General features: G+C 30.7%; 1 protein-coding gene and 1 long non-coding RNA gene across 3 annotated transcripts in view; one reads left to right on the top strand and one right to left on the bottom strand.

Annotated features, from left to right (window-relative positions):
• Positions 1 to 1,045: 1,045 nt before the first annotated feature.
• Positions 1,046 to 3,958, bottom strand: LOC107457229 (uncharacterized). The gene has a single exon (XM_016075339.4). The coding sequence runs from the start codon at positions 3,179 to 3,181 to the stop codon at positions 2,414 to 2,416; it is 768 nt and encodes a 255-aa protein (XP_015930825.1). The 5' UTR covers positions 3,182 to 3,958; the 3' UTR covers positions 1,046 to 2,413.
• Positions 3,959 to 4,051: 93 nt separating this feature from the next.
• Positions 4,052 to 25,106, top strand: part of LOC122269357 (uncharacterized) — a 53,299-nt gene continuing 32,244 nt past the window's right edge. The window contains exon 1 of one of the 2 annotated variants that reach the window (XR_015432547.1): positions 4,052 to 4,298. This is a non-coding gene — a long non-coding RNA (uncharacterized LOC122269357). Of the gene's footprint in view, positions 4,299 to 22,113; positions 22,238 to 25,106 lie in introns of those variants that run through there. The other variant, XR_015432548.1, reaches the window with a different exon arrangement.

Below are 25,106 nucleotides of genomic sequence, written 5' to 3'. Positions count from 1 at the left end.
CATTCAACTTGGAATTTTACATGGGTTTTAAAAATATTAAAAAAAAATAAGCAGAAGAATACCAAAAAGACTTTTCATGTAAAAAATTGAGAAAAATGTTAGTCAAATTAATGAAAAAAATTTTAAAGCGTTAAAATCATCCCTTTTTTGTAAGAAAACTAAGGAAAAGAATATAGAAAAGCTAACACAGTTTTTTTAAAACTTTAAAAAAAAAACAACCTTTTTTCTGTATAAAGCTTCAAATTACACTTTGACTCTTGCGTACTTTTAAAAATAGCATTTTTTTACGAAAATAAAGTTTATGAAAATTCCATAGAGTTTTTTTCTTGTGATCTGATAAATTTTATTATCAAGTTCAGTTGCTTTTCTCTTTATAAGTTTCAGTAATAAGACTCCAAAACAGAAATTTATTTATAGCCTCTTTGCATGTTTTTTGAAGTACGAAGCATTTTTTTTTAAACTTAAAAATTAAATTATGTTGTCTTTTATTACATCAATTCATATTTTTAGTCTAGACAGCGTAACTAATATAATAATAATTATAAATGTACACTGAGAAAAAAAAAGTATGTTCAGAACTACCATAATATGGTCGAATTTACCGTATTTCTGGCTTGATGGAGGGACCAAAATTCTCAGTAAATTTTACCGAAGCACTTTGGTAAAATTAACAATAAAATAGGATTTTATAATATGCAATAAAATTTGGTAAGTGTAAAATTTGGTAATTTTATAATGATGCCTTAACACATGGCATAAAAGCTATTTATTCGGTTAGGTTTACTTTTCAGTTTTGTATTTCTTGATAAATGTGAGTTATTAAAAATTATAATTTTGAAAACTAGGATTTTTGATAAATGGATATGCATGGAAAAGTTTCCAAATAAATGGTATAAATACCGTATAGTTTGGATTTTATTACCAATATACGTATATATATATATATATATATATATATATATATATATATATATATATATATATATATATATATATATATATATATATATATATATATATATATATATTTTTTTTTTTACCAGAAATGGTATTATTATATAGCACAATAATTTGACCAGAATTTTTTTCTCCGTGTACTTTTCTTTTGAAAAATATCTTCTTGATTTAACTGCTTCCAGAATTACAAAAAAAAAAAAAAAAATGTTAAAATAATTCAAGATTTGAAAAAAATGAAGAAACAATTAAGGATTTTCAAGTATTTTAAGTACACAAGTCAAGTTTCGCACAGTTTTAAGAAAAATTAGTTTTAGCACAGTAAATATTTTACAGTGTGCAGTTTTTCAAAGTGATAAATTAAAACCTTTTTTTCTATAAACTGAAAATGAATATTCTTAGAATAGAGTTTAAATTATCATAACCATAATAATATAATACTGAAAATAAATATATGATTAATGTAATCAATTACAATAATTAAAATTACAATAAAAATTTTTCCTCCGTTTCATTCGTTAGAGAAATATATTTTATTGAGTATTGCTTTCTGCTTTGATAATTAACTAAAATCCTAATCTAAAACTTGAATCATTAAAATTTTTAAGAAAGAATAAGAGTTCAAATTATCATGATAATCATATAATTTGAAAAATGAATGTATACTTCTATTATTGAAATAATGAATGAAAAAATACATGCAGTTTATACTGCTTAAAAAATTACAGCTTCTGAGTCTATAATGAATTATAATCTTTGAATACATTTTGAAAATACAAGAAGCTTAAAACTTTATAATTATCATTTTTATTAATAAAAATAAATATATTTATCAATACAATATTTAAAAATGATCATTAAATTGCTTTTTTATAATTAACTATTTTCAGTATTTCGCATCTATCTAGCAAAATTGATCACACAATTATCCTTTATTCAATGGAATATATTATTTTGAAACAAACATTTATAAAAGTTCAGATAAGACAATATTTAAAATATTCAGAGGAGTTTTAGTTTGAATCAAATAAATAAAACCAAACAGAGTTAAGCTCGTAATTCTCAATTTTTTTCTCTTTTTTTACTCTAATCAAGTACATGTGATTACTGTGATATATGAATACAAATGTAAGCAGCTATCAAGTGAACATCTATATAAGAACTTTAAGGTTTCAGGCATATTTCTATTTTAAGTACAAGACATTTTATAAATTTTAACCTTTTTCTTACGGCTGGTACAACATGTGGACCACATGTGATGATACAACATTTTGTACCGTATGCAAAAGGTTAAAGAATAATTTAAAAAATATAAACAATAATGAATAAATCTACTGCTGTGCTTATTACTCATTCAATCACAAAAACAACCTCATTTTCTAATGTCTAGAAAATAACAAGGAAAGAAAGAGGTCTAATAAGTTATTAGTCACAGAAAAAAAAGTCATCATATTTACCACTATACTATAGGACTTGGTGGCAATGTTGGGGGACTAGAATGCCGGTGATATCTATCTTCTGGCTTCACAAATAGGTACGTAAAGGGAGGTCTAAGTTCGTGATGGGAGGGCAAAGGCCCTGGTGTGGGAAAGTACGTCGGAGGTCCACAGCCACATAGGCTATAAGGTGGTCCGAAAGCGGCAGCATGTGACTGCGACAACGAAGTCAGTAGGGAACTAGCTGTGCTGTACAGAGTTGTAGGAGGAGGTGGAGGAACCATAGGTCCCTCGGTCAAGTCCCTATGTTTCACTAATCCAAGATCGGATCGAATCTTGCTCAAGCCACTGTCCATGGAGCTATAAACGTAAGGTAAGGGGGCGAGTGGAAAAGTTCTAGCGGTCACTGCCTTCTCACTTTCTAAAGCATGATGCGCAAGATGTGGGTACCGGGATGTCAGAGGTTCAAGAGGAGGTGGAAAGGAATGAGTCATACCCATGGGAAGATAGGGTGACTCTTTCTTTACCAGCGGTTTTGGTTTCCTTCTGGGCCGGTATTTATAATCAGGATGCTCTTTCATGTGCAGAGCTCTCAGTCTCTTTGCTTCATCAATAAAAGGGCGTTTCTCAGCTTCAGATAGGAGCTTCCATTCAGCTCCCAAGCGTTTAGATATTTCTGAATTGTGCATCTTTGGATTTTCTTGTGCAAGTTTGCGTCGCTGTCCACGAGACCATACCATGAAAGCGTTCATTGGCCTCTTAACGTGATCGCCAGTGTTTTTGCAAGACATCGTTCAATAAAAGATATTTTTGCTTTGCAGTAGACGAGAAAAAGCAATAGACGTCTAACAGTCTTTAGACATATTAGGCAATATATTTTAGTGCTTGAATACGAACCAGTGCTGTTTTCTTCTACTTCACAACTGTAATTTGACCCATTTTGAATAGATTATTCATCCAATATTAAAAATCAACAATTCAATTTTCAGAGAAATCTGAAGAAGTGTGAAATATCGGTTGAAAACTTTGCTCGAACAAAAGTTGAGGAATGAAACACTGAATTAAATATATGTCCGTTTTGATATAGTGTTGCAAAAACAATCAATCAATTAAGTTCAATTGTCATTCAAGCTCAAGCAAACAATCTGGAAAGAGTTCAAACAAATCCAGTTCGCAAAGTTTTCGCAATCAAGTTCGATCAACAGTGGAGACACAATTTCCCACGTGTTTCCCCGGAGCCGGATCAGTCTCTTTTGACTTTTCCGATTTCCCCACGATGTTCTTCAGATAGATACACGGGGGATACATTCAAAAGGGAGGGAATGCTCGCATCTTGCGAATTCCCACACAAATTCTCATTGGTCTATTTCTCCGTCACGCCTTCCTCCTATTGGTGGAATCAAACCATCTGCTTCCCTCCACAGTTCCACAATAGGTGCACCGGTCGAAAAAATCTTTTCTTTCTTTCCCCGTTTATTTACGAAACTCTAATCTGCTGTTATCTCCTTTATATTTATCCACCAAAGTCGGATAATAGACAACAAAGAATGAGTATTACGGCAGTTTTTGGATGAAAGATCTTTGTAGTTTGCATTGAGTATACAGAGCTTTTATTGAATTGTGTTCGCACCTTGATTGTCGTAAAAGGGGAGGGGGGGGGGAGAGATGCTGAAAGAGGATTCTCGGAGAGTTTGCAGAGAGCCAATGAGAGATGCGTTGAAGTAATGGTCTTTTGTTTTAAGTTCTGAGTCGATGAAGTGTGGACCAATCCCGAAATAGCTCTGAGGAAAGGTAGAATTGAGAAAAAAAAGTCGAAACGTCATGCGATGAAGAGAGTTCAAAAGAGCGTGGCGAAGTTAACAAAGCAGTTACACGCTTTGATGGCCATCAATGGACGGGAGAAAGAGAGTATATTAAATATTTTTTCTTAGTTATTCCCGTATTTTAGTCTTGAGAGAAAAAAAAAGTGAAATAAATACGTTTCTCTTTCTATAACTAATCAACATAGATAAAAATTAATTACATTTTTCTTGTGAAAAGAATAAGTGATTATTTAAAATAGAAGTACGTTTAGAAAAAAAGAAATCTGCATTTTAGGCTAAATATCCGTACAAAACGCATGATAATTGATCAGAATTAAATAGTAGAATTTTTTTTATTCCCATATTTTAATGTTGAGAGAAGAAAAAAAGTGAAATAAATACGTTTCTCTTTCTATAACTAATCAACATAGATAAAAATTAATTAAATTTTTCTTGTGAAAAGAATAAGTAATTATTTTTAAATAGAAGTACGTTTAGAAAAAAGATATCTGCATTTTAAGCTAAATATCTGTACAAAACGTATAATTGATTCGAATTAAATAGTCGATTTTTTTTTATTTCCGTATTTTAATCTTGAGAAGAAAAAAAAGTGGAATAAATACGTTTCTCTTTCTGAAACTAATCAACACAGATAAAAATTAATTAAATTTTTCTTGTGAAAAGAATAAGTGATTATTTTTAAATAGAAGTACTTTTAGAAAAAAAGAAATCTGCATTTTAAGCTAAATATCTGTACGAAACGGATGATAATTGATCCGAATTAAATAGCAGATTTTTTTAATTTTTTTTTAGCAATTAACATACTGTTTTATGTCCTTTATTTTTAATGACTGAAAGCTTCTATAGTTTTAAGATCTATGTAAATTCTACTTTTTATAGTAATCTAGATGTCCTTTACAAAGTTGTATGAGGATTTTTTTTGTTCATCAGCAATTACTATACATTTTTCTAACATTTATTTCCAATGTCCATAAATCTCTAAAGATACTTTAACCCAGTGACGCAGGTAGGACACCGGTGTTCATTATATATATATATATATATATATATATATATATATATATATATATATATATATATATATATATATATATATATATATATATATATATATATATATATATATATATATATATATATATATATATATATATATATATATATATATATATATATATATATATATATATATATATATATATATATATATATATATATATATATATATATATATATATATATATATATATATATATATATATATATATATATATATATATAAATATATATATATATATTCGACGCTCTAACTACAATCAAAAATGTAACTTATTATTTTTTTAACTATAAAAGATAGCCTGATAGTTTCTAAAAAAATTGTTAAACATAGTTTTAAATTTTTTTTATTCATATTCAAAAAGATATCAAAAATTGATTTTGTAAATTAAAGAAATTTCAATTATGAATAACTGTCTCTCTTAGATCTAAATAACTGCAAATAAGTGCAGATTTCAAAAAAATATCGTTTAGAAGGGAGGTGTGTATAGAAGATTTCACCTTTAACGCAAAAAAAGACACAGCTGTTTCATGCTGTATTTCATACAGCCATGAATTACTAGAATAATAAATATACTATTTTTCACTTATTTTGATCTAAATTTACACAAAAGATTAAATTTATTCAAAATAATAAAATACAAAATAACATAATTTTTTAAAAAAAATATACTTAATTTATACAAAATAATATTTATAAAAAGTAGAAAAATATACTTCAAAGGGTTCTGTGTCAAAGGGTTATATGTTCATGTAAGCACTGCTATTTGTATTTAGCAACATGTCCAAATAAAGAGTGACGTGATCAATCCTAGAATATTGTATGAATAGTTTTTTTTAATTCTTTAATAATAAAGCAAATTATTTTAGGGCCTTCATTTTAATGACTGAAAATTTCTAAAGTTTAGATATCTAAGTAAGGACAAATTTGTTGTAGTAAGCTGAATGTCCGAATAAAATGTAAGCTGGGCGTCTCAAATGAAATTTCAGGGAAACTTTCGTTATTATACAATTAGTACAGTATTTCACGTCATTTATTTCCCATGGCTCAGATAAAGGACGTGACGAAATGAACATAAATGATAGTTGAAATACTTAAATATTCTCTATTTTTGTAGTATGCAGTCATTCGAATAAAGAGTGAGCTTTCCTTTTAACCATCCAAAAAAATTGAGAGGAAACTTCTTTTATTATTCAACAACTTATATATTGTTTTATGCTGTGTATTTTTAATGACATGAAATATCTATAGCTCTAAATACATAAGTAAGCTCCAGTTTTTTTAGTAAACTACATATCCGAATAAAGAGTATATTGGTAACTCAAATAAAATTGTACGAAAACAACTACGAATATTCATCAATTAGTACAGTATTTTGTTCCACTTATTAATGATGATGAACCTATGTAGTTTTAAATACACAGGCAAGCTCAAATTTTTTGTAATAAATCAAATGTATAAATTAACTGTATAAAGAAACATAGAGAAAGAGAGGGGAGACAACTTTTTTATTACTCAACTATAATTATGTTATTTTATGTTGTTTATTTTTAACGACTGAAAATCGCTTTTACCTTTTGTATCCTGCAAGATGTCCATTAAAAGTGTGATATAGTTGTCCTACATAAAATTTAATGAGAACTATTACTATTTTTTTCCAAAAATTAATGTAGTACTTTATGTCATTTATTTCGAGTGAAGGAAAATCTCAATAGTTTAAATAACAATTTAGGGTGTACTTTTTGTAGTTAGCAAAATTTCCTCAAAACGAGTGAACTGATAGTTCTAAATAATATTGCATGAAAACTTCTTTATTGCTTCATAATAATTATTTTATCATTTATTTTTAATGATAAAAAATCTCTAATTTTTGTTGTAATACACATGTCTGTATAATAAGTTTGTTGTTTCCATTTAAATTGGATTAGAACTCCTTTTTTTAATTACAAACTTAGTATAGTTACATATTTTTTTTTAGTAAAACTACGTTGTATTACTAGTGCCACAAATTAAGATGAATATCTTTTAATATAATTAAAAGTAATCGAAATTAGGATAGTTTAAACTGGAATATCATGAACACGTTGTTGTATTAACATTTTGTATTAACACACTTTCGACATTTTAAAGAACAACAGAATAACAGCAGTCAAATAATGGAAGTATAAATACTTCGATGTATAGAGTTTGTATTTCATTCTATTATAAAATTAAAATCTAGTGCTGATTTGTATAATAATTAAATGCAATAGTGAAAAAAATCACCTTGGGTTTTTGCAAGGAGCTTTTTCAGAATAGCATTGTCATGTTTTTTCTCAACCCGTTTTTTTCAGGTTCCATCGGATAACGTAAAACCATAACAACGCTATAGTTAGATTATGAGCAATAAACTTATATCACCTGAAACCAGTCACTTAATAATGAATATTGCGAGTCATTTAGAATTTTGTTACCTAATATTTTTCAATATTCATTCTCATGTTGACATTTTGCGTTATTTTTATAATTGTCATAGCGGTCCCTCTGACTAAATATCAGCAAAATTTAATCTAGATTATAAAAAATTACTGTAAAAAGTACTGGAACAAGTTACGGAATAAAAAACTGCAATTTTTACAGTAATAATTACCGTAAAATCACTGAAAAACTTCAATTAAAAAAAATCCCTGTAAGAATTACTGTTAATTACACAAGCCTGCGAAATTGAACTTTTTGAAAAATACAAGAGAAGTTATTGTTGATTTATATGTTATTTGATGTGCTGATTTCGAAAATGACCTTCATTTTCCCCAATCACATCAGGATTTTTTATAAAATCGATATTAATGTTTTGACTAAAATCCTATTTGGAAAGGAATTCTCTTAAATAATTTTGCATGCACTATCCGGTAACTGTTCTCTTCATTCATTTTGATCTATGCAAAATTTAATCTTGTGAAAGAAAATTGATTTTTGAGCTATCAGCTAATTTTTTATAGGTTAAAATGAATAAAAAATACTGTTACCAGATCGCAGAAGTCACCTCTGGTCAAGAGAAAAACAATAAGTTCTTTGTGTTCAAACTTTTTACATCAGTTTCTACAAGAAAATCACCAACATACCATTTTAATTTGTTTTCATTGAGATAACTTACGTAAAATTGATGATTAACCAAGAATAACAAATATTGTGTATGTGTATATGAAAGTTTGAAACAAAAAACAAAACAAATAAAACAAGCAAAAAACAAATGAGAAAAGTTTCTATTTAAGTATATGCTCGTTTTCATCTGAAACTTATTTTTGATGATCTTCTTTTATGCTTAATCTCAGGTTTATCCCAAGTTATCATCCAACAGTAGTCAGCGAGCATGTTCTTGTCCCATCTTCCTTGATATTTACGCTAAATATCTCTGATTTCTTGATGGAACCTTTCCCCTTGTTCTTCGCTAACTGCTACTAAATTTTCATGGAAAAAGTCCACATGTGAGTGAAGGAAATGCATTTTGAAACTCATGGAGCAACCCAACGCCTTAAATTTGTCCAGCATTTTCATTACAACTTCCTTATAATCAGGATCCTTGTAATTAGCCAGAAATTTACTGACGACATCTTTGAAAGCAACCCAAGCTTCTTTTTCAGTTTCTGTCATGTTAGTCTCTAATTCTTTATTCTTCATGAGTTTGCGGATATCTGGACCAACAAATATTCACTTCTTTCAACTTAGCTTGGGATAAAAATGAAAACTTTTTGCACAGGTATTTGAAACAATTGCCATCTTTTGGAACAGCCATGACAGACTGCTTCATTTCACCTAATTTTATATGTAGCGAAGGTAACAATACTCTTTTCGGATCAACTAAGCTGTTTCGAATGACGTTCTTGGTGCCTGGGTTGAGATTTTGTCTTTTCGACCATTCTTTTTTGACCCAATGTTGAGTCTTGTCACGGCTGTCCCACTCACAAATGAAACATGGGTACTTTATAAACCCCCCTTATTAACCAAGAAGCATTGGAGATAACTTTCAAATCACCGCAAATGGTCTAACTGTGGTCGATATATTTTATTTCGTTCAGGACGAGAGCCAGGTTTAGATATTATTCTTTGATTTTTTCGGTTATACCCACGAACATGGCAGGAACAAAAATAACAATCATCAAAGTGGTTTTGGGGCTCTCTCCACATCATAGGAATTCCAAATCGTAAAGCAGTCTTCTTTCCTTGATGCCATAAGCGTCGATCATTGAGACACTGCACACAAACTTTATGAGGTGCCCAAGATTTGTCCTGATCTCCGAGTTTCATGTCAAAATATGCGAGGTAAAGTTGTCTTACACAGTTTGTAATGCTCCTCATGCGATTTTTAACTACGCTATATTCGCCGCATGTATAACAAAAGCCACCTGGGAAATTTTCACAATGTCTTGAACTCAAAGCCATGTTTCACGAAACCCACAGAAAAAAGCAAATTTTAAAATGACTCCCTATAACGCTCGCTAGTGTTTCTATGAGGTCAGCGGACCTAGATAAGGATTCTCGCGACGCTATTGGTAGAGAGAGATTGTTACAGAGAGAGCGACGGTGGCAGGAAGTAGTGATAGAGGGGTACTTTTGTAGATTTGACCAAAGTAGAATGCTGGTCAGTCAAGAAAGGAAGAAATTCAAAAATGAAAATTTTTTAATGCTAAATGTTCATAAAAATTCCAGTAAAATTGAATTTTTCTAAAAAACGTGACGTGATGGACATTTTTCATTATTATTTTCCATTTCAGCACCAAAAAATACATTAAGTTCAGCTATCAGACCCCTTGTATTTTTTTCATCGCAGGCCTGTGTTATTTTACGGTAAGAATGAATTTTAGGGTAAAATAGATTTTACGGATGATGCACTTACGGTACAGATATATCCGTAATTTTTTACTGTGTAGTTTGCTTTATTTTATTTTATAACCATCGTTGAACAGCCGACTCAAATTTGAGTTTACGGCTCTCAATGTTCAATTCTGTAGCCCTGTAATTTTGAACCTAATCCAAAAAAAAGGGAACTCCTTGATCAAGTTTTGGGAGAAATTTATCTTCGTTGAGGACTTTTTGATAGAGCTACTCTCATTTGCGTTACACGGAGAGGAAAACCACGAAAATCACCCGTGACTAGTTTGATGGCAAGGGGACTTTAACCCATGATCTGCCTACCACTGAGGACACTTTGCGTCATCACAGTGGTCGGTTCGATCCGGATGCGGAATTCGCATCGATCAGCCATCGCTGGGAATCGAACCTGGGTCACCTAATTGGGAGACGAACGCGGTATCCCCTGGGCCACCATAGCTCTTGAATAACTATTGAAAACTCATGAAAGTCCTGAAAATAGCATAGATTTTACTAAAATTGTAATTTCATGGAACAACAGAGCTTTCGAAGAGCTGCTTTAATGCCCTTTCATCTAAAATAGTAACTCTTTCAAGATGGATTGCATAGTTGTAGTGCTATCTTTACCTCTTTAGTAATTGAAGATATTTTTAAAATAAAAAAGAAGAAATTTAGTGAATCAGAAATATGGATGAGAAAAAAATGTGAATCAAAAATATGAAATTTTACAGTAAGGTTAAAAATTCTATCAGAAAGATTGCTTTTTTTCAGACTATAACAATTGTATCGTTTCAGACGATGAAATCAGAATTTTTTTATTAATAAAGACACTCTTCAACTCGTTTTAACAAATTAAACTATTTAATTTTATAGTTATGATGTTAAACTTTTCCCTCAGATGGATGAAACACTAAGAGAGCATGTTAGTATAATACAATGGGATGGGTAGCTATTAAGGGGTTAGCATTCGTAGAAACTCCCATCTTGGAAGTTTCAAATAAATAAAAACATAATTTATTCTGCGAAGCTTTTATTGAAGTATTTTTTCGGTAGTTTAACCACCTCTATTTCATGAGATTAAAAAAAAAAAAAAAAAAAAAAGGAGAGAAATAAAACTTTGTGTATAAATAAAGCATTAACATGTTACTAGACTTTTTCGCATACGGGAGGTTCCCTTCGCATTCCCTTATGCTTGCGTCAAGATGAGCAAAAGTAGCGCGCGCATTCTAATTCAAAATTCTTCTTTAACTTTTATAAGTTATCAGTTATTCATTTTCAGCAGAGCCAAGTCTTAATGAATACTTTATCCCTTAATAGCTACCCGCTGGCCAAAGGTCAAAATGACCTGCCTTCCTGAGTATGCAATACAATAGGGTGGGTAATCCTGGTTGTTTCAAATAAATAAAAACATAATTTAATATACATAACTTTTATTCAAGTATTTTTTTTAATAGTTTCTGCTTCTGTGTCGTGTGATTTAAAAAAACAAAAAACAAACGCAGTGTGTCAATAAAGCATTAAAATGTTTTTAGACTTTTTGGTTTATTTAGTTCATTGAACTAGGCATTAAATGAATCAGACAAAACGTCTCGATCACTAAGAATCAAGTGTAAATGGGTATTTCATTGGTCCTCAAGATTTCTCACTCTCACTCTTTTACAATCAATGGACACTTCATTCACAATCATCATTCTCTCTCACCAAAGAAAGAATCGACAAAAAAGATTCTCTGCTTCAATAGAATAGACGGCAAGGCATATGGACACTCCATTGAATACACGGAAGAAAGGTTCTTTTGAATCGGATGGGGCCAATATTTGGACCCCCTGTCGCCTCCACTTTGCTCAAGCTTTGTTCACTGACCGATTGCCAGTTGGCCTCCCACGGCTCTCCGACAACATGAAAAGAGTAAAATATTTGTCGCCAACAATTCTTGTTAGGCAGGGGTGGTGGATTTTTTTCTTCCATTATCTGTCTTCCATATGTTTTTCCTCCTTTTCATTTTCAATGGTTTGTTATTTGTTCAAGTTCTAAAAGAAAGCGAAAGTATTTTGCTTTGAATCATTCCATGATTCGAAGTAAATGAATGTCTTTGTACTACTAATATGACCGGAGAAATTGAGATCGATTTAAACACACTGTCGCAACCATTCAATTAAATTAAAAAAAGATATTGCAATTAACAAATAACTCTTCAAATGATTCAATTTATTGTATTTTTACGACTATAAATTTTTGGACTCATTTTATGAGTAGGTGTTTTTTTTTTTCTAAGCAGATATATTTGGAAACCAGAATAGTTAACTATTGAAGGTGTCTAGTAAGTTTGGACGGATGTTCTGCTATGTCCAAGCTGAATCTACAATTAGAATCCTTAGCAAGAATGAAGGGGAAAAAATATGCACATTAGTTGGGTAAATTAATATTTTAGAGAGAGAAAACACTAATAAAAAATGAGAAATCATTATTGAGGATGCTGAGGGTATAATAGACCCAAACCTGATTCATAGTCGGGGGAAAAACCTGAAAGTGTTTTTAATTATCATCCTTTAATTCTTATCTGCATTCTCTAATTAAACAGGCATTAAAGTCTTGTTTGGACATAATTTTTTTAAAATACATTTTTGGAGACTGTGTCAAAAGATAAATCTAAAAGTATTTACATTAGGGATCACTAATATTCATGTGAGGAAGGTAAAGAAAAGAAAAAAAAAACTGTCAAAAGCTGTTGAATCATAAGGGAAAAAGGGAGATGAAATATTTGAAGACCAGCTGGAGTTCATGAAGAACTTTGGAGGTGTTTTTAGCAAGTATCTTCCAAAGTGCCAACGCAATAGTCACATGTGTTACATCCGGCAATCAATCAGGTTTTGCCTCATATTTCTCAATATTTATTCATAAAATTTCGGCAACGTTTTTCTTTTTTATTATATATATTTTTATGACTTCAATTTGGCTAAGGACTCTAAAAATTCATATTAAGGGTGTTGATCGCGAAACGACTTGTTATGTTCTTGCGTTTTCAAGGGAATTTAATAGCATAGCTATCAGGCAAAATAAAATTTTGTTTTTTTTTATTTATTTATTTTACCTGCTTAATTTATTTAGGACTTTTTTTGTTTATATTCTTATCTCATTTTTTTTTTATCTTGTCTCCTTTTTCTTATTTCATTTTTTTTGGTCCACCGTATTAAGTATTTAATTAACATTAATTATACCAGCTATAATGGATATCATCATAACAAATAACTAGTTTTTCTAAATAACTGGATGGTTAAATTTCGTTATAATAACTTGGCTATTGGGGTAACACAGTCATCTACCCGTTAAACATTATAAAAAAGGAAAAAAACGAATAACTCTCTAAAGTTTATTTTTTTCTGATTTTTCAAAGAGTATGGCTTAATTTAGTCCGGGATAAGACAGTCTTAAAAATAAAAAAGTCGAACAATAACTTTATGATTATTATTTTGATTTCATTTCATAAAATTTAGGTCGAATAATATTGTATCAAAATCAGTTTTCCTAAGAACTGTATATAAAATTCCAGATCAAATTATGTCAAAAAGAGTCGGCACCCAGGGCACTTACCGTACTCATCGGCACTTACCGTAAAATCTATTTTCACCGGAGCATGTAACGGAACAAAAAATCTGACATTCCATAACTTTTACAGTAATAATTACAGTAAAATCATTGAAGTATTTAAATTAAAAATACTACATAATATTTTACGGTAAAAAATGATACGGAATGGTAAAATAGATTTAATGGCTGATGATCCAAAGTGCCGGTTTTTTATACAGTAATTTGATTAGGAATTCTTTACAGTTTAAACCAGAAAACGATAACTATCCCATCTTACCTATTTCCCCTGTAATATGTTTCTCTGCACATCTTGTTCTCCATAAACATGAGAGATGGTGCGTTGAGGGGGAATTCGCAAAGAGAATGCGTAAAAAAAAGTTCAAATAGGTAAAAAAGTAAAAAAAAGTTCAATTCCTTGTAATACCAACAGTGGTCTAAAAACAGCTTTCTTTAAAAATCCAGTCCTTTTAATATGATGTCGAAAAATATCGTATAATCGTGTTGCATTGGGGCATAAAACAAATTTTTAAAAATTCTAGCTGGTAGCAGACCAAGTGTAAAGAAAAATAACTTACAATAAACTGAAAATGTTTCATTAATTTCTGTATGGTCATTTCTTTCTTAAAATTGATGGTCAGTTTATTCAATGTCATATCGTTAAAATTGCGCAAATGAAGGGGGATCCTAGATACATTTTATTTTATCACTGCCATTAAACTGTCAATCCTTTTTGAATTTTTGGCTACCGTCATTCGGGGCTACATTGTGCAGCGGGGGCTACTTTGTACAAATTCGAATTTGGCATTTTTCAAGTGCTTCTATTCAGTATTATGTTTATTTCACGTTAAAAATGTGTGGAATTTGAAGATAGAAGTCTCTTCTATTACTACAAACATTTTTTTCGAATTTTAAAACAATCTCAGAGTGTGTTTCGTTCATCCAAATGTCAACAACTTTCCGAGGACGTCGGATGTCGAAAAGTGTGCGTGGAAACTTTAGCTGTGAAATGCAAAGACGTTGATAAAACAATTGCCGTAAGTGCAAAATTTTTTATTTATATATTAATAAACAATTATATCATGTTAGCGTTAAAAAAATTTGAAAATTAATAACAAATAAACGGAAAATGAAAAAAAAAAATGCACTTTGGGGCTACTTTGTGCAAAGTTTCATTCGTTTTTTTTTGGTCAGAAAAATGGTCAGACGTTATAAAAAAGTACCTGGAACGAGAAATTACCGTGATTACACTTTAGAAAAGCTGCAACAATGTTTGCAAGCAGTTGCTGGTGGTATGTCGAGTGCAGAAGCTGCTCGGAAGTACAAAATCCACAGAAATACTATCTGCAATAAAATTCACAAAAAGCACGTGAAACTTCCTGGAAAACTATTATTTTTCTTCTACGAAGATTTTTCTAATGAATTAATCAAACGATTTAACACATAAAAATAATATTTTATAGGACATCAGGCGATTTTGACAGAAACTGAAGAGCAAGTTCTGTCATGTTCATTCAAGGATGTTATGTTCAAATTTAACAATATTATAAATGTTAATGAATACGTAATAATTATTATTTTTAAAATTTCATCCATTTCAATGTTTAAAAATGCATATGGTTTCCTTTTGTTTAAACTCAAATGCTTTGAAATAAACATTCTTTTTATGAAAAATTTTTTTAAAAAAAATTGTTTTTTAACTCTGAAAGTTATTTTTAAACTAATATCTTTGCATATCTTGATGTTTTTGTCTTTAAAAATGTGAACAATTAACTTTTTAAACAATTTTATATCAATATTTTACTAAATCATGATTATTAAACTGAATTCCTATCGCTGCACAAAGTAGCCCCATTTTGGGGCTACTTTGTGCAAGGTATGTTTTGACTTATTACTCGTAAATATTGCATACAAATAAGGCCAATATTGATCAAATTCACTCGTCTGAGTCCAGTTATGAATATAATATCGATAAATTTTACTAAAGTTTGAATTAACATAGTTTTTTTACATGTCAAAGTTCAAAAACTGCGAAATCCTGCACAAAGTAGCCCCGAATGACGGTATCAATATTCAATTACGTAGTCTTGTACTTGTAATATCAACACAGAAATGCATATAGAAGCAATAAACCTAGATACATTTTATTTTATCACTGATATTAAACTGCCAATCCGTTATCAATTTATGACTATCAATGTTAAATTCTGTAGCCTTCTACTTTTGAAATCAATGCAGAAGGCAAGTGAATTTCCAAATATGGGGAAACTCACTTCCGATGAAAGTTGCACGTATTTCCATTAAATATAGAGGAAAACTTACACGATTAAGATTACTTATTAATTAAGCTAAATTTAAAGGGGATTGCATCTCATGATTTGTCTAGCTCTGGAGATATTTTATGTCAACACTGTGGTTGGACCGAATGAAGAGCAAAGTGAGCGTTAACCGTTGGGATTTGAACCTGGGTTGCCTTATTAGAAGAGGGGCGCTCTATTTCCTGAGTCATCCCTGTCTGCCTCAGTTTATAATGCCCAATGTAAATTCGACGAAATAAAATAACTGGACCAAAGTTCCTAAGCAAGAGCAGTGATTACTTAAGACAAAATCGAAATTACAAGATCAAAAGCTATAGTTCTTGTAACCTACAAAATAAATAAATAGCATAATTACATGACAGCTGAGTTTTGCATCAAAATAGTTGAATTTTAAAGATTCCGCAGAAAGCACATAAATTTATTCTTAATTCCATAGTATTTCATACAAAAAAAAAAGCTAAAGAAAAGCCTAAAAGAAAAGTTCAAATTGTAAAATTTGAGGAAGTTCTCTAGCCACCCAATAAAGAGAGCAAAATTGTAGTTCTTGCAGCCAAAAAAATAAATAAATCGCATAATTTCGTGGCAGCTGAATTTTTGCAACAGAATAATATTTGAACTTTTAAAAATTCTGCAGAGAATAGATAAATTTATTCCTAATTCCATTTGAGAATTTCTTTGGATCACGTAATGCACATTTGATTCTCATTACACATAAATTTTAAAATGAATTTTTAATTATTTTTCATATATCAAAATAAATAAAGGTTTCAAATTAAGATATTTCCTTATATTGTTAAGTTACTTATCTCACAACGAATTAGAAAATATCAATCTCTCTTTCGTTCATTTCTTTGTCATCAGTATTAACTTAATTTTTATACTAGTCATAGTAATTACTTATAGTAAAAAAAAAAACTTTCATAACAGTTATAAGGAATGCTTTTTTTTCTTTTAAATTATAGATGGTATTTTTTAAAGATAAATAAAATATATGAATGCCATTTGAGATCAGAAGAAATGTTACAAAGAAGTTAATTTTATGTACAAAAAAAAATTCAAACTGCAAATCTTTGGCCTATACTCCTGAATTATTTCATACTTTTAAACTATTTTTTATTCTTTAAAAGCTAAAATCAACATTGGGATAAAAACTGATTCAGGTGATTTTTTCCCTATATTAAAAATTCGTAAGGACAGCAGCTGTTTTAAGCGTTAACGTTGCAGTGTTAACATTAGCTTTAACGTTAAGCGGTAACGCTTAACGCTGTTTTAAGCTTAAGCGTCAGCGTTGTTTTGCAGCCCAAAAACTGTAAGACTTGGAAATTAAAAATCATCAAGGTGTGTGAAAAAAATACACAGGGATTACGATGGAATAAATATTATTAATATTCATTATTTATTTCTGGAATATATAATTAACTGGCCACTGCAGTTTAACTTGGAAAATATATCACGTTTCGGGCGCTAGGAATACATCTAAAGAGTTGAAATTTAACATGCTGAAAGAACTATTTTTGTTTATAAACTTAGAATGAGCTTATTTTAGAAATTCTAATTTGTTTGTTAAAATTTAAAAACTAACGAGAGATAAAAACTGTTTATAATGCGAACTGTTATATAATATAAGGTCATCGTTGCATATTGGTAACAAGTAAAATTACTTATCATTTGTCATTTCTTATTGAGTCACATACTCTGTATTCATAATTCTAATTTTTATTTATTTACTTATTTTCTTTTAAGTACAGTTGATTAATTTTCAATTTTAGCTATTCGATCGCTTTGTTACGATTAACATATTAAAAAATGTTCTTACAAAAAGTATAATACTTAAAAATTTTATACGCAAAATGATCTTTTTTACAAATTTTTGAAGGAAAAAAAGCCACTGATGAATGGGAGAAAAACCACTGGGGGTTGTTGAGAGGAGTGAACAGGGGGGTGAAGTCTCCTAGAGAAATAAAAAAGAAATAGAATTATAACCTAGCCAACTATTAGTATTTGTCCAAAATACTTATTTAATGTTTAAAAAAAAAATCGGCCAGGCGGCCGAGCGGTTATCATGCCTGACTGCGAAGTCAATGGCTGCTGGTTCGAATCCCGCTCTGTGCATGGATGTTTCTCTCTGTGTGTTGTCTTCTGTTGTGTGAATGTGGCCCTATGAACGGGTATCTGTGGCGTGGGTAATGTTGCTCGCCTCCGTGACTTAGGTTCACAGGTGCCCACTGGGTAACGTGAAATAAGCAACACATCCGGCATCTTCCGAGGTGAGGAACATATGTTCAGTACTTGCCATTAGACAAAAATTAAAAAAAAAAAAAAAACTAATTTAATGCATGTTTTGGTGTTTACAACTTATATATACTGGGCAATCACCTCTGTTGTTGTTTCTAATCCCCAAGAGGTCCATCCCAATTAGACCGATTCCATAAGTCCAAAAATGTCCAGGAAGTCTAAAAACAGATGAGGTTTTGAAAAAACCTCGTCGATCTTAAAATCGATACAGTTTAGAATATGCTCGGGCGAAGCCTGAGCAGTCCTACATTTAGTGCAAAGTCCAAAAGTCTGTGGCCCCTGAACATACGAGAGACACCTCAAGTAACCACTTGCAAAGCGAGATAAACAAGTCTGCTGGCTTCTAGGTCCCTCAAAAAGCAAGGCACTTCCAGGTCGTTTTCTGAAATACCAACTATGCGAAGGAGGAACCCTCCAGAGGTCCATAAAATTTTTTTTGCACTCTGCAAAGACCTCGTTGAAAGTGGGAGGTAGATCTGGCTGTAAAGGTTCCAAAGAAGCATCTTTAGCCAGTGAGTCCGCCATCTCGTTACCTTTGATTCCAACGTGTGATGGAATCCATTGGAAGTGTACTCCAAAGTTCGCAGAGAGCCTGAAGAGCATCCCCAAAATTGAAGCCGCAGCCCTGTCTCCAACATTCATCCAGTTGCTAAGGTGTTGGATTGAAGATTTGCTATCCGTCAGTATCCATATATGCTTAAAGTCAGGCTCAGCAATATTCTCAACATGTCTTAGGCCATTTTCAATCGCAATAAGCTCAGATCTGAAAACTGAGCAAAATTCAGAATTTCTAAATTTGTTGAGACTCAATGTGTACGTGGGTGTTTTAATAAAAACCCCACTACCTGAATGACCTTCGTCGCTCTTGCTGCCATCTGTGTATAGTTGTAAAGAGGGCAATCACCTCTAAATGTACGTATTTAAAGCCCTTATCAAAAATAATAATTAATATTTAAAAGACCGAAAAAAGAAAAAAAAGCTATCGAAATCTGATGAATCACTATCAAATAGCATTTTTAAAAACATCAAAAGCCGCTTGATTCACAAACGAAGCAAAGGGCACTTTGATGGTGATGGTTTGAAACATCTTCAAGTTTGCTAAGACAATCAAACAAGTTTTGATGTTTTTAATCTCATATTTCTCAATAATGAATCTTATTTTTATATTCACATCGTAAATTAATAATTCGTGTTCTATATTCCATCATAAAAATAACTTTCCGGAACATTTTGTGTATCATATCTTATTGTAATTATAAATTTTTGTGTTGTATACTGAATAACAAAGTGCGTACAGTACGCAAAATAAAATTTAAAAAAAACGGACTACTTTGAATAACTTTTTTTCTAATGATCGGATCTTCAAGTTTATGGACTGCATCTTAATGGTTCGAGGGGGTGACCTAAGAAATACTAATTAATTAATGCAGCCGATATTTCAGTGCAGACGATATTATTTCATACAGAGTATATGAAGCGGGTTTCACAATATACATCGTTTTCATTCACGTTAAGAATAAAATAATGCTGTCATTAAAATATTAATTACTGGTTGCAAATGAAGATTTAAGTGGGGGGGGGATAAGAACGTTACCAAAACCTGATAAATCCCTATCAAGAAAGGGGATATTGGGATTAAAAATAAAAAACTATTTGATTGCATTAAATGTGATTTAAGTAATAGAATTTCCCCTCTTCTCAGTATGATTTGGCAACCAAACAAGTTTCGATGTTTTTGATTCTCTCCTCATTGATGATTGGTCAAGTTTTGTCATTAATGATTCTTCAGGTATTTTTTCCTAGCTTAAATATTAAAATGTGCCTATTAATGTGTATATAGCTTATTACTTCATTATGACAAGGATGTGGAACATTTTGTATAATCTCATTTTACACTGATATATTAAGAAAGCAGTTTTAATGAGTAATAAGATATAGAAAAATTATTTAGATATTTTATATTCACTTATCATATAATTGATAAGGCTTTTAATCAAGTAATACGAGTATAGCATTTATTATGAAACGCATAAAAATTTCAGTATTTTCGCATTGAAAATGATGCTAATATTTTCCATTTTTACATCCATCTAATATTTTTCGCTGGAGCTTTGAAACTTCGTATTCTCTCATATGTATCTTAAAAAACAGAAATTGGATAATGGAACTTAAAATTTTAAGCGAACATGCTGGGCAAGTTTCTCTATTTTTCTTCACTCGCCTTATTCATTAGATATTGATCATGTTTTTGTATTTTTCACTCGCTTTCTCGTATTTTTCATACGCGATCTCGATATGTATACTGTTTTGTCATTATTTCGACATGATAAATACTAAGGGTGGTGATTACGGAACATTTTTATGTACAGTGCAGAAAATAAAGAACAGACCACCCTGAATAACTTTTGATCTAATGATCAGATCTTCACGTTCTAGGACTCAATCGTAAGGGTTCGAGGGGAGAACCTTAAATGTGTTAATAAGTTAGTGCAGACGATATTTTAAGTTACGAAATCAGACACAAAAACGTACTATCTCTGAATAAACATGCTTTTGCTTTCGACACATTTGTATTTCTGACCTCCAAAATAATTTGCAATTGCCGCAATTTGAGAATGGTCCCAATAGTCCGGTCAGGAGAGCGGTCCAAACCTTGGACCCTTAATTTTGATTTTATTTTTAGCATATCTAGAGCACTTTTTTATCGAATTAAGGAACATTTGCATGCAGTTATAAAATTCATTTATCCAAAGGTAATTCCATGCAAAATAAATATTTCAGTATATATTTATTATTTTATTTGAAAATAGTAAAAAAAAGAGACTAGAATTGTAAGGTATACTCTAGTGAACATCATTTTATTGAATGTAATTCTAAGTGGCAAAATGCAAAATTTGTGCGAAATCCAACAAATAGTTCCTGAAAACCCGAAATTTTTCCTTTTATATTGTTGTATTAAGAAAAACCTAAAATGTATACTATTTTGTAATCATTGTAAGAAAATATAAATCAAGGGTGGTGATTATGGAACATTTTTACGCACAATTCCATTTTATAATAGTATATTAAGAATATCTTTTTATTAAGTAAGATTATAAATTTATTTCGAAAAGTATAAAAATTTTCGTGCTTTCACATTGAAAATATTGCAAATATTTCACAAAGTTTACAGTCAACCAGTCTCTTTCGGTACTGCCTCTGAAGCATCACATTCGCATATCCTAAAGGCCAGAAAATGGATAACAGAGTCCAAAATCCTCCTCCAAATATTCCAGATACGTATATGTAGAATAATAACGGACCCCAAAATCCGTTGCTGCAAACATAGGGATGGGGCAACAAAAAATCTATTGACCACACTTTTGTCGCTGCCAACACTCCACAAAAGACTCTTCCCAAGCCAAGAGAATGCAAAGTAATAACAACAAAGAAAAAAAAGAAGTATCTCTTGTATTCTTATTGTTGAAAAGGGACTTTTGTGTGGTCCTTTCCTCCCTCCCCACCTCCTCTCAACTCCCAACAATTCACGCGAGTTTTGGGAATAGATAAAAATGTATATATATGAAAAAAAAAAAAAAAATCAACGAAAAGATACAGATCTAAGAATAACTAGCAAGTCAATAGGTAGGAAATAAACATTTGGTTCTTGTAAATTTATGCGAAGAAAATAACTTTTTGTTCGACATCCTGTCATCGACTTTGTTTATTTCTTTAGATCTGGACGGTGTCCAAGGAATGACCTTTTGGAAAAAAGAATGCGCCCCATGATAATTTTTATTTTTATTTTTGAATGCCTGTGCTTTGTGCTGAACAATGGTCACTTCGAATTTTCTTTATTCTCCCTTCGTTCGGAGTCATAATTCAAGAAAACGGACATGACGTCTTCCCAAACATATTAAAATCACGGCGAAAGATAGTGGTGTAAGTTTTTGTTTCCATGGTTTGGCAATCGTAAATCTGTGTGTGATTTTTTTAAAATTATTATTGAATGTTGCCTTTATTTACCAAAGATTGTTTCGTACAATTTAAATGCTTTTTCAGGGTGCGTAGCCAAATCTTTCAAAAAAAAGAAGCACCTTTTAAGTACTTTTTAAGCACTAAAAGAATATTTTTAAGCACTATATACATTAACAAATTGTAAAATAGTTTTCAAAGACTTTACATGATCATGATAAAATAACTAAGCTTCTGATAAAAAGAAAAAACTTTTTTCTTGATTATATTAACCACCATAAAAAGATGGAGAGATTTTTCGGTTCGATTTCAGAGGGTGGAAAATGAAACCTGCAATTGGGAATCTTTTGCCAATTGCAGCAGAGTTGTACATAAGAGTGCAAGAATCTCACAGAACCCAGCTCAGTATACGCAGATGCTGACCCGCAAACATTTCATCAAACATGTAAAATGATTGTCGCCTTCATACGCTACGGACTGAGGGTACGCCGAAATGCACTTGTGTTAGATTGAATTGTGAAAACGTTGAATAGAACAATGTGAAAACTACGCTCTTGCATACGTGGCGGAAATCGACATGGTAAATAAAAAAATCTCATTTTCGGAAAGGGAAAATGAAGTACTTTTTAAAAACACCCAATGAAAAAAGCACTTTTATAAAACGATGCTTTTAAGCAAGAATTAAGTTGATAAATGTTCACTCGTAAAAATAAAACTTTCCCTTCCTAACGATTCAGAAATACTTGTGATGCATTTCTTATTTCAAACTATCACATAGCTTCGAAATCATATGATTTTTGCAGAAGAGCAAATCTTTCCAATAACTTTACAAAGCTGTTGAAAGTCATCTAAGTACATTCTGAGAGTTCTGTAACATTTTTTTTCTTCTTAAAATCAAATTTTAAAGACTAGATCGCTCGTTTTCCATGCAGGAATCCCGGTTTTAATTCCGAAGGTAATGGAAAATTTACTTCCCATATGTTTTTTTTTTTAATTTTATGTTGCATTTTTTAGCTAAATATCTGATTTCATGGGTAGCACAAAGCCTAATGTTTTTGATGAAATCCTGTCTCAAATAAGCGAAGACAGCAATTTCGTCAAGTCGCCAAAATGTTCGTTCGGAGCATTACCCAGGAAATGGTTTTTGTCAATAAGGCAGAAAATGTGACGAATTTTAAATATTGCAGTGCGGTTGGTAAATTAGAGTCTGTTGAAACATGCTCTGAATAATTTATAAGCGATCAATTTTGATTCAAATCCTTACGAACAACAACTGTTTTAAAAATTTTTGAATACTGAAGCATCTACTAGCTCCAGCTTTCAATTAATACCCCTTAGTTTCTAAATAACTTGATAAATGTTTTGATAACAGTGGAATATATAAAAAGACTGAGGCGCATTTCTAACTGAAGTTTTGGATCAAAATTGGAAGAAAAAAAATCCTGGGGTGAACAAAAAAAAAAAAAAGTTAAATCAATTAACACCTTTTCTGAGTTTTTTTTTCTAATTTTAATTTCAAAGTACTTATTTGACTCTTAACTTTACAAATTAAAAGAGAAAAAATTCTTCAATAATGAATTTTAATTCAACCTAATAGTAAAATTTTTGAGGCATTAAATAATAAGAATAATTTACACCAGACGATTTTCGCTGCTCCTTGTTTTATGGAGTTAATCGATGCAGCAAATAAGTTATTCAAATATCCCACATACATAATCTTATAAAAACAAAACATTGGGTTGACCACTAATTTCTCGCCATCTTGTTTTAAATTCGTTATTCATTTTCTTATTCTTTTTTTTTAAAGTTTAAAGTGGCAAAGAATTTAATTCCTTTACAAGTTCCCTTGCCACCAGAGAGCAGAATCCGAATCCATCAGACATCTTTGGGATTAGAACCTGGGTCACCTCATTGGGAGGCGAAAGCTCTCTTCCAGGGCCATCATGGCACTGTCAACTGTGTTAGATAGCTTTAGTAGATTTTTACTTTTTTTTGTTGTTCTATTTTGCAAACATTTGTTTGACGGAAAAAGAAATCACACGAACTTTAGTTGCAATTCGTTTATATAGTCGATTTTTTTTTTTAATGTACACCTTTCATAAAGAAAGACTTCGCCAAAGAAAAACTGCGCCTCCGACATTTTGCTTTTAGCTCTTTAAAAGAAAATTAATTTTTACAGTTCATTAATGGTATAGAAATTTCTTCAGAATCTATACATTTTCGATTTGCCTGGCTGAAAAAAAAAAAAACCCTATAGAACATGTTTATTTTTTTCGTTAATATAATCCAACTCCTTATCAAGTAATATAAAAAAAATAAAAATCAATTCCTACTTAGGTTAACAAAAAAAACTTTTATTTTAGTTACTTTTTTTTAAAATAATTACAATTTTTCTCCCATATAAAACTAAATTTAACTAATTAAATTTAATGAATGAATTAATGTTTGAAAAAACTTTATTGACATCAAGTGTCATCCGCTATAAGTTATAAAAAATTTATTTGAACTTGAATGGATAAATTAAAAATATTTTATTAAAGATTGAAAATTTTAATAAGATATATAAATATATGGAGGGAGAGAGTGTGATTACTAATAGTAGGAATTGAAAAAAGAAGGCGCGTCGCATCAGAAAACTATAAAAGTATAAATTTTGTGACGTGAACCACACGTGTTACCACGTAATGTTCTTTATTGAATTTATCTGACACAGCGAATATAAAATAACTAGGAGGCTCCGCCCCCTGCTCGCTAACGCTCGCCAACCCCCGAGAATTGCTACGCAATCCTATGTGGTTCACGCCGTGAACCAAGGCTCGCTGCGCTCGCTCGCCAA

Source organism: Parasteatoda tepidariorum, chromosome 1 (assembly GCF_982258835.1).
Source record: "Parasteatoda tepidariorum strain Cologne lab strain chromosome 1, Ptep-v5.0, whole genome shotgun sequence".
NCBI lineage: Eukaryota > Metazoa > Arthropoda > Arachnida > Araneae > Theridiidae > Parasteatoda > Parasteatoda tepidariorum.
Note: the sequence above shows the minus strand (reverse complement) of the source record. Positions and strands in the feature narration are given on the sequence as shown.

Bases quoted from the DNA above. Each gene is read 5' to 3' on its own strand.
- LOC107457229 (XM_016075339.4), bottom strand. From the start codon at position 3,181: ATGTCTTGCAAAAACACTGGCGATCACGTTAAGAGGCCAATGAACGCT.